This window comes from Fukomys damarensis, unplaced genomic scaffold (assembly GCF_012274545.1).
Source record: "Fukomys damarensis isolate Sample0158 unplaced genomic scaffold, DMR_v1.0_HiC HiC_scaffold_17, whole genome shotgun sequence".
NCBI classification, from domain to species: domain Eukaryota; kingdom Metazoa; phylum Chordata; class Mammalia; order Rodentia; family Bathyergidae; genus Fukomys; species Fukomys damarensis.
The window spans coordinates 79876187-79892073 of record NW_022900929.1 but is presented as its reverse complement, the minus strand read 5'-3'; the positions used below and the strand labels follow the sequence as shown (position 1 = coordinate 79892073).

Sequence of the window (15887 nt, the reverse complement as noted above, 5' to 3'; positions counted from 1 at the left end):
ACCCACCCCCAGAACAGACGCAGAAGGTTTTTCTCCCTCCTTTCTCACAGGCCTCCCCTGCACCACCTCTTCAGTGAGCGCAGGCGCAGCAGTGCTAATGGGCCCACCGCTCTCACTTTGCCCACCCTTGCGTGCTGCTGAAGCCCTGAGGGTGCCCCAGCTTGAGCGCAGCAGAGCGGGTGGGACCTGGAGTCAAAGGGCAGGAGGCTGAGACCCAAGTGGCAGCCTACCCAGAGCATGGACAGCTCACCGCTGATGGCTGAGTGACGGCGTCTGGCTGGCACCTGTTTCCTTTGGGGAAACAAAAAATACGTGTAACTATAGGGCTAAGACCCTCTGTACTAGAGAAATAATAAGGTAGTGGAAGGTGACAAATCTGAGTAGATTATTTCATCATTTGTGTTTCAAACTATTTTTTTAATTCATTTTGCTGAAATATCACATTCCCTCAAAGATATGAGAAAACAAATATCCATTGTGCCTGTTTTTTCAGTATTTTGAGGAATTATATGCAGATGACCCTAAGAAGTATCAGTCATACCGGATTTCACTTTACAGACGGCTGATTGTATGTAAAACCAGTGCTCCTCTGTCCTGCTCTTCCTCCCCCTCTGTAACTGGAGAGCACACTGCTGCCTGCCTCCCCAGGCATCGCTTCCAAAAGTTCACAGCACCCGCTTCTCCTCACAGCTGTCTCATCTCTGTCAGCGTCCCCCTCCGTTGTCACATGTGGTTGTTATTAACACCAGGCCTGCGGTGTGATGGAAGCAAATGTGTTTGAAGAGCAACTGAAATCCAAGAGGCCCAGCTTAATGCTTCATTAGAGACCCTTTGCATCAGAACGCGGGTTTGGTGCTTAGATTCACTCCTGCCCGAGTCGGAGGGTGACCAGTGCTTTCGTTGGAAGCCATTGTCTCCTCCACACCCTGCGTGACAGCCACACACTCAGGATCCACCTCCTCCAAACTCTTCCCTCTTGGTGGAGTTAAGCGTGCCTGTCACCTGTGCAACTCTAATGATGACATTAGTCAGTAATCACAGATCCCCCTCCACTGCACTCCATTTCTGTTTTTGCACTGGGCGTTCATAATTACCCCTTTTCTCTGTCAGTGCACAGTTTCATGGGTGACTTACGCAGTTGCCACTTTAGTTTTCCACACAAGAGCAGACTGCTCTTCATCCTATTTTCCAGCTATTTTTTCATTTCTAAAACTTTTAATTTCTAAAACTTTTTTACTTCAATTTCAATGCTAAGTTTAGCTTCTCCAGCAGGGTGTCTCCTAGAGACCATGCTTCACACATGGGTGTCAGTGCTACCCAGGTCCAAGCACCCTCAGGTCTTCCCACAAGCCCTTTGGTGTGCACTCATCAAAATTCTTTTTTTCCCAGTCCCCCTTTATAAAAGAAACCATTCTGCTGGGGGAATAATGATTTCCACGCAGTCAGTGGTTTTGCCCTCATGGAGCTGCAGAAAGCACTTGGTCAGCCTCTGCCCATCACACTGCGCTGTCTTTAACTGTGCTGTCTTAACTTTTGGCTTTCTTTGCAGCTGCGCCTTCCCTGCCTGCCAGTTTGAGCCAAGCGGTGGCTCCACCAGCAAGTTTTTCTGGAGCTTGTGTGTAAAACTAACAGTGTTGTTTGTATGATTTTATGTCTCTTTTCCCTTGATGTGTTTCAGAAGGCCTATTTTGAACTTTATGTGTATTTCTCATTCTGATCTGTAGGATTTGATGGAACAACTGGAAAAACAGGATAAGACTGTTCGGAAACTGAAAAAACAACTCAAAGTATTTGCCAAAAAAATTGGTGAACTAGAAGGTATTTAAACTTGTTTTTCTAACAGTTGCTGAATCCTGGTTTTGTGTTGCTGTGCCAGTGGCCTAATAAATGTTTTCATGGAAATGTTAGGGATAATAACAAAAATGACTTTTGGCAAACCTGATCTCTGTAGAGTAGAAATATCCATTTCTAGATGAAGAAAAATGTTCTTTCCCTGGTAATAAGTTCCAAAGGGAGACTATTCATTCTGCTGACATCTCGGGAGTATCTTCTGTAGGCCATGTGCTGTACAGTGGTATGGCAATTAGGCCCTTGGACTCTGGAGGCACACTTCTTAGGGTCAGATCGTAGCTCTTCCCTTGTTAACCCTATGATACTGGGCAAGCTCCTGAACCTCTCTCTGCCTCAGTTTTTCTATCTGTCAAATGGGAAGCGTTGGTGTCTTTCTGACATGGGTCACAAGGACTAAGTGAATCAGTATGGGTAATGCGTTTAGAATCGTTCCTCATAACAGTTGTTAGTATCAGCTGTCCGTATTAAAGATACTAAGAGTAATATAATAGAGTCCTCAGAGAACCAAACCCCAGGTTTCTCAGCAATCTTCTCACTGCTCAGGACGTTTCAGAGCTCAGCCCCAAAGCTGGAATTGCCTTCAAATCTGTGCAAGCTCTTATGCGGACCAAAACATGATCTGTTCCGCCGGCCATTTGCCTTCCTTTCTGATGCCACTCTGCATCATTGCTTGGCTCTGGGATGAGGACGCCCCTCTGAGTCGTTCCTGGGCCTGCTCGTCCTTTGAGGCAGAGTCATGGGCTGGGCCTCAGGAGCAGCCTCTCCCTGCCTCTGACGGTCTTCCGGCCTCACCCTCTGTGCACCACCATCTGGCTCACAGTCCTCTGGGTCCTTCGTCGTGTCATATTTTTGACAGTTTTCCCACTTGAGCTGCTGGCTTCCAAGACAGACTGTGAGCTTCCTGGGCATAGAAATGCCTCTCATTTCTCCTTATCGTGCCTGCTTATCATGACCTTTCTATAAATGTGGAGTGATGGAATAAGTTTCAGAAATTTAGATGTGGAAGGGATATTGCTCCCATAGATATACAAATTCTGAAGTATGTGTTTACAAATCAGATTCATATATCACCTTAAACATTTTTTTTTAAATTTTGAGACAGGGTCTCACTATGTACTTCAAGCTGGTCTTGAACTCACAGTGATCCTTCTGACTCAGCCTCCCGAGTGCTGAGATTACCAGTGTGTGCCGTCATGCACACCATGAACTTCCTGAACTTCCAGATCACAAATATGCACAAGCTCTGATTATTGCTAGAATTCAAAAAATTTTTTTTGGCCAAAAACTTTTGACAGTTAACCATTCACTCATTATAATAATCACACAATAGAATATTTACTTAAAAACTGATTTCAAGGCTATGAACTTGTGAGATTAGTTATTTGTTCAATTCCTAGTGGCTCCTTGGACTTACATTAGTACTCCAGATAAATAGAAAAGCTATTTATTTGGAGTTTTAAATAATTTATTCAGTATTATTTTTCTTTGATATTCTTAGATTATATTTTTTAATTGAAGAAATGTTATATTTCAAGATGTTACTAATTTTAGGCCTTTTTCAGTCAGAGAACAACTTGATAGTTAAACTACCCTGACAACTGCAAAGGTAAAAGTAACATCTGAGAAGGCAAATTGTTAGATTTAACCAAACGAAGACAAAGAGAGCAGCTCTTAATAAAGGCTGTGTTTGAGGAGGGTTGGGAACCGAGAGGGATCAAGTGGACTCTGAGCTGTGCTCACCCAGATGGGTGCAGGCAGCTGGCTTCTCCTCACACCTCGTCCTTACCTGAGTGCCCAATGTACAGGAAGTAGCAGCAACTTTGTACAATGAAGCCATTTCCACGGGGAAATTTTTGCCTGTGTGCTGTAACATGCGTACATCATCTCTCCCTTTTCCTGTGGGCTGCATTTAATTAAGGACTTTTAAAAAGCCAACAGTCTTTTTTTTTTAAATGCCAACATACATCATTTTTAGTGGAAGTTATATAGCGAAATGAGTATTTTGAAGTTTGAGCTGCCTCATGATATATTTTAATCCAGGAGTAGGTGTTGCATCTCAGTTTTTATAGTCTAGAGATTCAGACCTCAAAGCATCCTACCATAAGTTATTTTGAAGAAGGGGACAAAGCTGAGGCCCGGAAGCCATTGGTGACTTGCTGCAGCCTTGCCAGTTGGGCGGCAGGAGGAGTCAGGCCTGCTGAGGCCTCTGCCCAGGCCCTTACCTGACTGTGGAGTTCACCTGAGATCAAGACCTTCCTGGTGCCTGTGAGGAAAAGTAAATTTTTTAAAAAATTGTTGTAATTTTCCTTTCTAGGATGGTGAAATCCAAGTGCCCTTTCCCATCCAGTTTAGGAATAAGAGACTAGAGAAGGGCAGTAGGACTCGTTTCCCGTCTTGCTGGGAGGGTGTCGTATAGATGGTCATTTGTGCCACTCTAACCGAACACCTCAGACTGGGTGTTTTATTGGTGAGAGAATCCCATTCTCACAGTTCTGAGGAGGGACATCCAGACCCGGGTGCCTGCAGGTTCAGTGTCTGGGGAGGCCCTCTTCTCTGCTGCCCAAGCAGCATGTTGTGCCCTCACCTCCAGAGGAGACTGCTTGGAGGACAAGCACGTGCCTCACTGGCCCTTCGGGAGCACCAGTCCCTCGGTGGGGTGGGGCTCTCGTGGTCTGGTGAGCACTCCCCGTGTCTCAGCCTTGATGCTGTTACTTTAAACATGCACACAGCAACCTGAGGCCTCGAGTGTTGAAAACTGGCAGAGGGCTCCGACTTCTCCTAGTCCATTCTTTGTATTTTCCAGTTGCTACATAAAGGTTGTCATTTTATGTTGAACTGATACCTAGCTTTCATATGTGAGTTTTTATATAAAAATTTAAGTTCCGAGGAAGGTTCAAAGACAAAAATTTTAAAGATGATGGCACATTTTGTACAGAGCCAAAAATACCCTGATTTGAGATTTTGCAAAAGGAATGTGGAAATTTCTTTTAAAACATGAGCTCTCTTAGTGAAAATATTCCATACATTTCGATGTTCCTGTGTTTAATGTTCTACCATCTCTAAAGTTTGCATCTTAAAGTTGTTGAGGTAAGCTGGGCGTAGTGGTACAAACCTGTAATCCCAGTACTCTGGGAGGCTGAGGCAGTGGGATTGCACCATCCAGCCTAACAGGCAGTTTAGCAAAGTCCTGTCTCCAAAAAAGAAAGAAAGAAAGAAAAGATTAAAGGGTTTGGAGATGTAGCTCAGTTGAAGACCTTGTGTTCAATCCCTGATACAAACAGAAAAGAAGAACAACTGTTGGTATATGATCTGTTATAGATTAATTGCAGTGGTTTTCCTCTTTTAGCATACATAAAATGGCGTATCTCTAGTGGCATCTTAGATTTTGTAAAATCAGTGCATTTAAAACATCCTCTGTGGGCTACACAGAGCCCAAATATGTGTGTTTGTCATAAACCTAACTTGTTTCCTCCCAGTTTGCCCTCCTGGAATTGTCTCTGTGGCCCGGTGACACGTAGCATAGATGGCAGGGATTTTACTGCTTTTTACACACAGCCGTCCAAGAGTTGTGGAGGCCACAGGTTTGCTAACACTCAGTGTTGTGTTTAAACCAACCTTGGAGATGACTGGTATAAAACTGCATGGTTGGGTCTCCCCTCTCTCGTGTGGAGCAGGAGTGCATTTTACGGCCAGGCTCACGGCCCTGCCTCCACTCGCACTCTGGTCACTATAGATGTTGCGGTGGTGGACATGGTGAGTGCACCTGCACCAGGTTTTCAGTGCTGAGAGCCTCAGTGTACAATGCTGCGTCATGTGGTGGAACCGAGTCTGAGCCACCTAAGCATAAGCGCTGCAGGTACTGCTATTCCAGTGGCAACCTTTGCAGTCCAGCTTCCCAGAACTAACCCCGGAGACCACTCTCGTGGCACAGCACAGCGGATTCCCAGAGTCAGCACGTTAACCTTCTGATGTGTGTGGTTCTCATGTGTCTTTTGTTAGCCCGCAGTCTTGGAACTCAGTCTGTGCTTAAATAGATCTCCAGACTGCTCCCCTTCCTGCAGATAAAAGCATAGAAACTCTCTGCTAGCATGTGTGTCCAGTCTCTTGACAGCTCGTGCTCCCTCACCTCTCCTATGTCTCTAGTTTTCAATCCCGAGAGGAAGTCTTCTTTTCACCCTTGGCCTAACTTTGCTCCAGTTGCTGCAACCGTGTTTAGTACCTGGCAGGATTGTACTTGACTATAACTCAGTAGCAGGATGTTCAACTGTCTATTAAACAAACGAATAATATTTAGTAATTAATATTAAATAAGTTTTTATTTGCCAGTGACTATTTTGGGAACTAGAGGTTGGGGGAGAAAACTTTTTGCCTTTTGAGACCTCTCTGGGAAATAACCTGTATTCAGATGAGCTGGTATGAAGAAATAGTACAGTAAATATTCTTTTGCTTATAATGACTAGATTCTGCAGCTAATGGTACTCTCACTTCCCTTTCTAGAATATTGTTTTTAATTTTTCCTCTGAGTTAAAGTCCACATGTATTTAACAATTTCAGATTGGTAGATGTTAGTTAACAAAATATGTTAAACTACATACCTCTGGAATATTTAATAAAGTAAACTGCTGCAAAAGAAAAAGTTTTGAATCAGGAGAGGTCATTTGATAATACCAGGTGCTAATGGCACTAGAGTAACATTTGCTATCTGTCCACCCTATTTTAGCAGGAAAAAATACATTAAGAGAGGACAGTGAAGTGGTAAATATGACAAGTTCCTATTGTTAGAGTTCATTTGAAAGTACGTGGAACCCTCTCATCTTTCCCATCTGAAGAAACATTTTCCTCTTCTTTTTGTCTCATGAAGTGGGCCAGATGGAGAACATATCTCCGGGACAGATCATCGATGAACCTATCCGTCCAGTCAACATTCCCAGGAAGGAAAAGGACTTCCAAGGAATGCTGGAGTACAAGAAGGAAGATGAGCAAAAGCTTGTTAAAAACCTGATTCTGGGCAAGTACTCCTGGTGTGAAGGAAACTCCCTGCCATTTAGGCATTGAACACCGGGGGCGGGCCTGCGGCCATGTGTGAACTGGCCCCCACCGTGCTGCTGCTTGGACAGAGGCAGGGACACGGGCCTGGGCCTTCTTAGCCTGGCTGCATGTTGGAATCATCCAGGGAGCCTCGCAGAGCCTTCGGACATGGCCCTCTCAGCCTGGGGAAGCCCCCGTCTCCAGGGTGTGGCAGCAGCCATGTCGAGTACTTGTCCAGGAAAGACCTCGGCGGAGGAAGGGCAGGGTGGTGCGCGTGAGAAGCATAGATGCAGCAGTGTGGAGGGCATCAGGCCGAGCGGTTGTATAAGGAACTCCGCAAGGGGCTTTCAGAGTGGTGGAGCTGAGGGAACAGTCCCTACCCTGACAGCCGCGAGCTGACACACGCAGCCCTCGCGTGGCCTTCCTCCCTCCGTGCCAGGTGGCAGCAGTGCAGCTGGCAGTTACGCCCACTCTGACTTCTCCAGTTCGTGGCATTAAACTCAGCACTGAGGTTGGGTGCAGAGGAGCTTCGCTTTCAATGTTAGGGAGCCACTGGTTCAGTTTTAGGGTACAAAGGGTAAAGAGTGAAGGCCAGGGCCGGGGATTTAGTGATTCCACTGCCTGCCTCACAAGTGCAAGGACCCAAGTTCAATCCCTGGTACCAAAAAAAAAAAAAGTGAAGGCCAGTATACTGTTTTATATGAAATGGTCAGAAAACACTACGATAGATGTTTTTTGGGCAGAGACTGAAGGAAGTAAGGGAGTGAGTCATGCTGCTATCTTAGCAAAGGGCCTCTGACAGAAAAGCAGGCTGTCCACCAGCCCCGGGGGAAGCACGTCTGACACTTTGAGCCCCTGTGGGGACAGCCATGTGGCTGGAGCAGATTAGGCTGGGCGAGGGGAGGAGCCAGGCCACAGGGGCCTCACCTGGGAGTGGGCGTCTTGGATGAGCGAGATGAGAAGCTGCCTAGAGGATGTGCCAAACAAGAGTGGCACCATCTGACTCCATGTGTAAAGGAGTGCTGGGTGATAGTGGGGAGACGGGGCACCGGCGGTCAGGAGGCCTGGTGGCCTTGGCTGTGGTGGTGTCCGGGAAATGCGGGAGAAGGGGCTGGACTCTGGATGGATTTTGTAGGTAGAGCCAGCAGGAGCCATTGATGGAGTAGGAACAGGTAAGTAGTGTGAGAAAAAAAAGGGGTCAAAGAAGGTAAACATAGTGGCACACGCCTGTGAGGAGGCTGAGGCAGGAGGATCACAAGTTCATGATCAGCCTGGTTTACATAGTACGGCCTTGTCTCAAAAAACAAACAGGGGCAAAGAGATGTTGAGATTTATAACCTGAGAAAGTGGGAGGCTGGAGCGCCGTTTCCCGAGGTAGGGAGAACCAAGGAGGAAATCAGGGAAGGAGCCAGGAGCTTGGTTTGGAGAGGCTCTGAGACATACCTCAGTGGGGACATGGGGAAGGCAGCTGAAGCGCAAGCTGGAGGTCCGGGGAGCTGGGACAGGAGGCAGCAGCCCCACACCCTGCAGTCAGGTGCTGTCTGAGCCGGCTGTTGACTCTCCTCACTTGCCCTCGTGCTTGAGCATGACCGCTCCGCTCTTCCTCTCAGAGGCCGGCCTGGAGAAGACGCAGGGTCTCGCTTTTCCTTTTTCAGAGCTGAAGCCACGTGGCGTGGCAGTCAACCTGATCCCGGGACTGCCGGCCTACATCCTGTTTATGTGTGTTCGGCATGCCGACTACCTGAACGACGACCAGAAAGTGAGGTCGCTGCTGACATCAACCATCAACAGCATCAAAAAGGTGTTGAAGGTGAGTCACGCATAGCAGGGCCTGTGCTGAGTGCAGTGAGTCCGGCTGCACAGAGGTGCTGTCTTACCAAGACCTTCTAGACTTCACTGAAGACTTCCGGCACCCTCTCCATAACCTTCCTTTACAGCAGGGCTCAGACTAGACAGAGACCAGAGTTATTTGACACTATTGCGTTTAATCGTGGACTTAGTTAAATTTCTTTCTGGCCAGAAATAACCTGTTTTAAGGTTTTATGTGCAACTCAATTAAAAGTGCTTAGTGGAGACTTTGTGGAACATGATGCTGGTGTTCAGAAGGGTGCCGTGTTCAGTCGTACAGGGCTCATCCACCTAAAAGGCTGCCTGAGAAAACATGGAACACCTTACTTCTGTTCCCAGTGTTCTCCAGCTCAGCCTGGCTTTTCTGTTACCTCAGTGCCTGCCTCCATGTGAGAAGCGCACACAGCTGCTCTCAGGAGGCTTGGAAGGGCAGCAGGGTGGTGTCACCAAGCAGAAAGCCCACGCGGCTCCATCAGCCTGAGTCATTGTGCCTGGAAAGAGGCACAGCCCACTCAGTGTGCACCGCAGGCAGGGTCATGAGCCCCAGGACTGTGCCTCCTACCTTCAGACAGGAGGAGGGTTAATGTGCCCATTGCATTCTCAGGTCCAAGACGTCTTTTGTGATCTTTTAATGAAGTCGTAAAATGTACAAAATATAGTTCACTGTTTTAGTCATCTTTCGTGGATGGTGGTAGGATGCTGAGCACATTGATGGTCTGTGCTGCCCTCCACCTCTCCACTGACATGGCTGATCCCCTCCTCCCTGCTCAGTGCAGTCCTCTGCAGCCTCCTCCTGCAGCACTTGCCAAAGCAGGGGCCTTTGAAGGCTTGACATTCAAACATTGGCGAATGTCTTTGGATGTAACTCATTTTTGATATACCGATGCTGCATGGGACTTAGACTAAAGTTTTGCCACTTAAGTAAAAACTACATACAACAAAAACAAAACAAAAGATAAAAGGTTTTTTTCTTTAATCTGAATTGCAAAAGGGATTTATCAGCTGGGCTTGGTGGCACACACCTTAATCTCAGCACCCTGGGAGGCTGATGTAGGAGGATCACAAGTTACAGCCCATTGTGGGCTATCGGTTTAGCAAGAGCTTGTCTCATAGTGAAAAATGAAAAGGGCTGGCTGGAATATCTCAGTCCCCAGTATTACAAAATAAACATTTTTTAAAAGATATTTATCTAGTTTGACTAATTATCCTACCATATTGTTTAAAGATTAAAAAGGAGTAGGTATTAGACATAGTACTCTTGATCTCATTTTGAGTTGATGTGTATTTGTTTCATATACTTATCTTGAATTGAAGTGTGTTCTGCATCCCAGTTTTTATTTTCCCCATTTTTTTTTTTAACCTGGGCCTTGAGACAGCAGAACAAGCCAAGCCTTAGGAAAATCCATATGGTTTTAGCTCAAAGAACCTTTTTAATCTAATAAAGTAAAAACCACAGATAGCTTTGAACTCCTCTTGTTTCTTCTGTGAGGCAGTTGGAACTAACTGATTTATTATTTAATTTTGATCAAATACGGTTTATTCATCATAAAAAATTATTTTGGAAAACTCAATCCAGTAACCTCTTGCGTAGAGTTGGCATTCAGCTTTAAATTTTTGAAGTTTCCAAGGAAGTAAATGGTTTTTATTTTGAAGTAATATGGGGCATCTTACTTTAATTGAGTATGGGGCAGGCACCCTTCGCATTCGTGTGGAAGGAAAGTATAGAGTTAATGTGTAAAAGTAGCTTAGCAAAGGCTGAAGCCCCACTAATGGTAATAGATGCTGAATTATTCTGAGAAGAAGTCTTCTTGGGTTTAAATCAGCTTTACCTAGTAGTTTTTGTTGTTTGTTTTTTTTTTTGGTGCTGGGCCCCCTGGTGACTCTTCAGCATAGAGGCTGTTACACGCTTTCCGTGCAGGCTGTCCCAACACTCTATGCATTGTGGCTCACCTAGCAAGTGCTCCAGCCTGAGGCCAGCACTGCCTTCACGTCTGCCTCGGTGGTCTTGTCACATGGCCTGGGCTCTGCTGGGGCAGTTATAATCCAGGTCTTTGTGAGGGTGAGGTTGTTTTTGGCAAACCTGCTCTCAGGCCATAGGGTTTGCCTATGGTAAAACAAGGTCCTCAACTCAGCTGTCCTGTCTCAGCTAAAAAGACTGGATTAGAGTGATTATCCTCTGGGATTTCTTTCTAAAAGTCTCTATAGAAAAGTACTTTCCCAAGTTTAAAGGTTTTAGTTTGTGTGGTGCTCTCTTAACATAGGAAGTTTTACTGATCTAGACAAATGACCCCCTGGCAGTTTCTCCCTATGTGTATCCTGCTCCCTGCTTTACTCCACAGAGGGGTGCACCGAGGGGTTCTCAGACCGCTTCTGAGCCAGGTTCTGCTACATGGAGGAGCAGGGTTATGCCAGCGTGTGACAGCACACAGGCAAAACTCGTAAGGTCAGAGCACAGCTCAGTAATGCAAGGCACCTGGATGCAGCAAAATACGTAGTGTGGCTTCTGTACCCACACAGGTCTGTGTTCCCGGGCAGTCTCGTCCTTGCCCTGTGGCCCAGCCTGTGAGGCACTGCTCAGGGAGGCCGCCCAGGCCCTCACTTCCTGCTCGGATCCTTCAGCTCGCTGTGGCCAGGAGCTTTACTCTTATTTGGGTCTGAGTGCTCCTATCACAAACCCTTCTGTGCTCTTCACTCTGGCCCCTCTTTAACCAGCCCCATGGGATCTGAGCCTGGGTCCACTGTGGACTGAGCTCTGTTCTGTGCACAGGGCAGTGCGGTCAGTCGGGCTGGGTGGCAGCGCTTCTCCGGTGGCCCGAACGCACAGCCTGGGAGCTGGGCTGCCCCCTGCAAGCAGTGGCGCGAGCTGCAGTGGGACTCAGTCTTATTTCTGTGACGGTGTGACGGTGACTGGGGGAAGTGGGCCTTCTGGCATCCGTGTGGGTTTTTTTCATGTTGTTATTTCCCTGTGAAAAAGGCAAATTTAGACTTACTCTGTCTTTCAGAAAAGAGGTGATGATTTTGAAACCGTCTCCTTCTGGCTCTCTAACACATGCCGATTTTTGCACTGTTTGAAGCAGTACAGTGGAGAAGAGGTGAGAAAACCTTGATTATCAAACCAGCATGCTGCTCTTTCCCTGACCTTTTTGAAGAAAAATTTAAAAGCACAAAGTGTTTTGACCATGTGTTGCCAGTGCAGTGGTGGGCGCCTGTAATTCCATCTACTTGGGAGACAGACAGGAGGACCCAACACATGGGAGGCCCTGGGTTCAATCCCCAGAACGGAAAAAGAGAGTTCTCCTTTGTGTTAATTTCAAAACTCAGATTCAGAAGAGGCTTGGAAGTTCATTGTTTTGTTTGATGTTCCTTATCTACCAAGCAGTGAACTGAGGAATGGTAAAGTTTCCTTCCTTTAGAGTTTATATTATAAGAAAGCACAGCAGAAATAGAATAGGCAGCATCAGTCAATGGATAGTTAGCACCACTGGAGCTCATTGGCAGTGTGTTGAAGTGAGCTGTCAGGAACCAGTACTGGAGTATCTATCTGACTGTTTAAAGACAGTCAGTTTTGGCTTGCCACTTTAAAGTAACCAAAGATGAGACAGGCATAAAACCACTCGTCCAAGGACGTGTCCTAACATCTCTGTTGCTTGTGCTTGTAGTGATGTGCTCGTTAGTTGCCTAATACACATCATCATATTTTAACATTTTATAAAATATTAATTGTTACTGTTTGTTAAGGGTTGTATCTAAGGGCCGGGGATTTAGCTCAGCGGTTTGGTGGCCTGCCTTGCAAGTGCAAGGACCCGAGTTCAATCCCTGGTACCAAAAAAAAAAGGGTTGTATCTAATTCATTATACGTTAGGTTCTTACATTGCTTCATTTTACAAAACCCTGTGCAGTAGGAATTAGAACCCAGTTTTACCAAGGAAGAGGCTGAAGCTCACCAAGTCACTGAGCCCCTGTGCTGTAGTGGGGAGCTGGGGTTTGGCCTAATTGCTCCCCTCCATGCCTGCCAGCCCCGAGCTTGGAGGCCTCTGACATGGAAGAGACGGGACTGTCCTGTGAGCACGGAAGCTCGAGAGGAGCTGACACCTGAGCAGAGCAGAACCTCCCAAGGCCCGGGCAGGCAGACCATAATGCTGTCCTCTGTCCACGCTGGAGTCTGTGGTGTTAGCAGCTCGTAGCGGGGCGGATGCCTTGCTAGAGGCAGAATGCGGAGAGGAAGCAGCTGTGTGGGTTGGCTGGGCTCAAGTAGCTATGGTTCTGCTGCAGAGGTCTGGAAGAAGCGCCTACCTGTACACCAGGCCTCCTAGAGGGCTGTTCCCAACTCAGACTGGAAATCAGTGCAGTCATGCAACGCAATAAAGGAAAATTCCTGTTTGCTTAGCAGTCTCTGTAGCCATTGGTCTCTGTCAAGATCACATATGCCTTTGGGTGCAGTGCTCATGAACAGGACTGCGTTTAGTGAGCTGGAGTTAGCAGGTTGCTGCTTTTGATAATGTGCTTGCATGGTAGTCATGGAGCCACTGAGCTGAATCCCTGCACCCCCCCTTTTTTGGTTCTGAAATTCCAGCATGTTATTTTGACATTACTACTGGAAAGCCGTAGGGTTAGTTTGCTAAGTTTGTCCGTGATTTAAAGATAAGGAAGGGATGGAGCTGGGGATTTAGCTCAGTGGTTCCACCGCCTGCCTCTCAAGCACAAGGTCCTGAGTTTTATCTCCGGTACCAAAACAATAAAGTAGAATGAAGCTAGGGAAGGGTACAACAGATGCAGACAGGAGCATGGAGGCATTGGAGGACCGTCCTGCCGCTTGGGTGGACGGGAGCTCATGGGAGAGAGGAACAGAGAGCACGGAGACGTTGGCCTTGGGGGACAGCTGGACGGACAGGAGACCCTCGGACTCAAGGGGGCGGAAAAATGCAACGCGTGTTTAAATGTTCACAGCTCGTTAGAGTAAAAGACGCATTGCCCAGAACAAGGAGCTAAAGTGCATTCGAAGGAAGGGGGAGGGTGCTTGCTGGGGGTAATGTGTCTCTTACTGTGATAAGTTATATTTGAACATTCACTATAGTTCTGTTGTTGTTGTTTTTGGTACCAGGGATTGAACTCAGGACCTTGTGCCTGTGAGGCAGGTGTGGTGCCACTGAGCTAACTGCAGCCCTCACTATAGTTTTTGATCATACCTGATTGATCAACCATTTTATGGCAGTTCCTGTTAAAAAACATTGTGGTGTATCATCCTCCACTTTATTCATCAGATCTGACACCTATCAAAGCGACTCCTAGATAGTCCCAAAGTCAGAGTGAAAGGATGTGTTGAGTTGATTGAGGACATCGAGGCAGCCAGGATGGCACAACTACAGACACTCGAGAGGACTCCAAGCCAGGCACAGTGGCACACGCCTGTAATCCCAGCACTCAGGAGGCTGAGGCAGGAGGATCTCTGTGAGTTTGAGACCAGCCTGGGCTACAGAGTGAGTTCCAGGTCAGTCTCAACTCCATAGTGAGACCCTGTCTCAAAAAAACAAAAAGAGGACTCGAGAGGTGATTCAGAGAGTGGTAAGCTGATAGGATATGGACATTCAAGGAAGGGGCAGTGTCTTTTTCTGTAGAAGGTTCTTTCTCAGTGTAAACATTTCCTGTGTTTTCGCAGGGCTTCATGAAGCACAACACATCCCGCCAGAATGAGCACTGCCTCACCAACTTCGACCTGGCGGAGTACCGGCAGGTGCTGAGTGACCTGGCCATCCAGATCTACCAGCAGCTCGTGCGGGTGCTGGAGAACATCCTGCAGCCTATGATTGGTAAGGCCCAGGCATGCTGACCTTTGTTCACACGGGGAACGTAAAGTAGGGAGGAAGGCACAGGCCCGCGACCAGCCAAGGGTCTGGAGCCCTGGGCATGGGTACCGTTGTGCAAAAGTTCTCTGCTTTCACGTGGGGACAGCAGACCCAGCCCCCACCGTGGATGGTGCTCCCTCTTGAGATTGACTACACCTGTTCAGTTTGCAAAATCACTCTGAGCTTTGGGCCGTGGGAAGCTACAGGGGCTGGGGAGGTGTTGTAGTGAGGGGACAACTAGGGGTGGGGTGCTGTGCAGCTCCTGGCGGTTTGGGTTAAAGCAGCGGTCTCCTGTTGGCTGCATGATGTACGTGTGTGTACACGTGCACACACATATGTTCCTCTTTATGTACATTCAACTAAATGTGTGGGCCCAGGCAGCTTTCTGTATGTTTGCACGCATCCTGGGGTTCTCTTCTGTGTCATGCTAACTGCATTCCTTTGGTGTATGTAGCAGGAACAACTAGGAATTAGAGCCACAGGTTCAGGCTGCTAATCTGAATGTGTTGGTTTTTTTGTTTTGTTTTGTTTTGTTTGAGACAAGGTCTCACTATGTAGTTGAGACTGACCTGGAACTCACTCTGTAGCCCAGGCTGGTCTCGAACTCACAGCGATCCTCCTGCCTCAGCCTCCTGAGTGCTAGAATTACAGGCGTGCGCCACCACACCCGGCTTGAATTTTTAAAAGCTTTTTTTTCAAGTTTCCAAACTGGTATCTTTAGGCAAATTATTAGCAGGTTCTGAAAGTACTGCTCGCTATTCTTTCTCTCCCCACCATGCACTGTCCACACTACTGGCTGCTTCATTATTCCGCCTCAGGGTGCATAGTCTTCCATTCTTTCATGGGCCCAGTAGAGCAGTGAGACACTGTAGGCTGAGGAAACCGTGCAGGACAGCAGTGGTTTTGTCTCTCGGCTCCTAAAGGTCAGGAATTTAGAGCTGTCTGGGTCATCCGCAGTGCAGGAGCTGACACAGAGGCCAGGAACGTCGGCTTGGGCCAGCCCTTCCGCTACTTTCACCCTATCTCCCTGGGTCTCCCTGGGTGAACCAGCCATGTGGTCTAGAGTGTTCCATGCCGCACAGCGGCCTGCCTTCCTGGCCATCTGACAGCAACAGCATTGTGTCTGCATCTCCGTGAGGACCGGGGAGGCTGAGAATAGCACAGCAGATGTAAGAACACCCTAGGGTAGCTGGGATTTCAGGTGCTCCTCAGGGGAGCCGGAGCGAGGAGGGGCTGTGTCCAGCCATCCGCCAGCTGCCTCCCCCAGGTCTTCTTCCTGCAAAGTACAGAGCGTACTTTCCTGTGCCGTGCCGTGTC

General features: G+C 47.5%; 1 protein-coding gene across 7 annotated transcripts in view; it reads left to right on the top strand.

The window, feature by feature from the left end:
- Positions 1–15887, top strand: part of Myo5a (myosin VA) — a 144683-nt gene that overhangs the window by 122967 nt on the left and 5829 nt on the right. For 4 of the 7 annotated variants that reach the window (XM_010609069.2, XM_010609070.2, XM_010609072.2 and 1 more), the window contains 6 exons: positions 494–568; positions 1725–1818; positions 6713–6859; positions 8535–8689; positions 11730–11819; positions 14384–14534. In XM_010609069.2, coding sequence (XP_010607371.1) covers positions 494–568; positions 1725–1818; positions 6713–6859; positions 8535–8689; positions 11730–11819; positions 14384–14534 — 712 coding nt within the window. The remainder of the gene's footprint in view (positions 1–493; positions 569–1724; positions 1819–6712; positions 6860–8534; positions 8690–11729; positions 11820–14383; positions 14535–15887) is intronic. The other 3 variants (XM_010609073.2, XM_010609074.2, XM_010609071.2) reach the window with 1 other exon arrangement.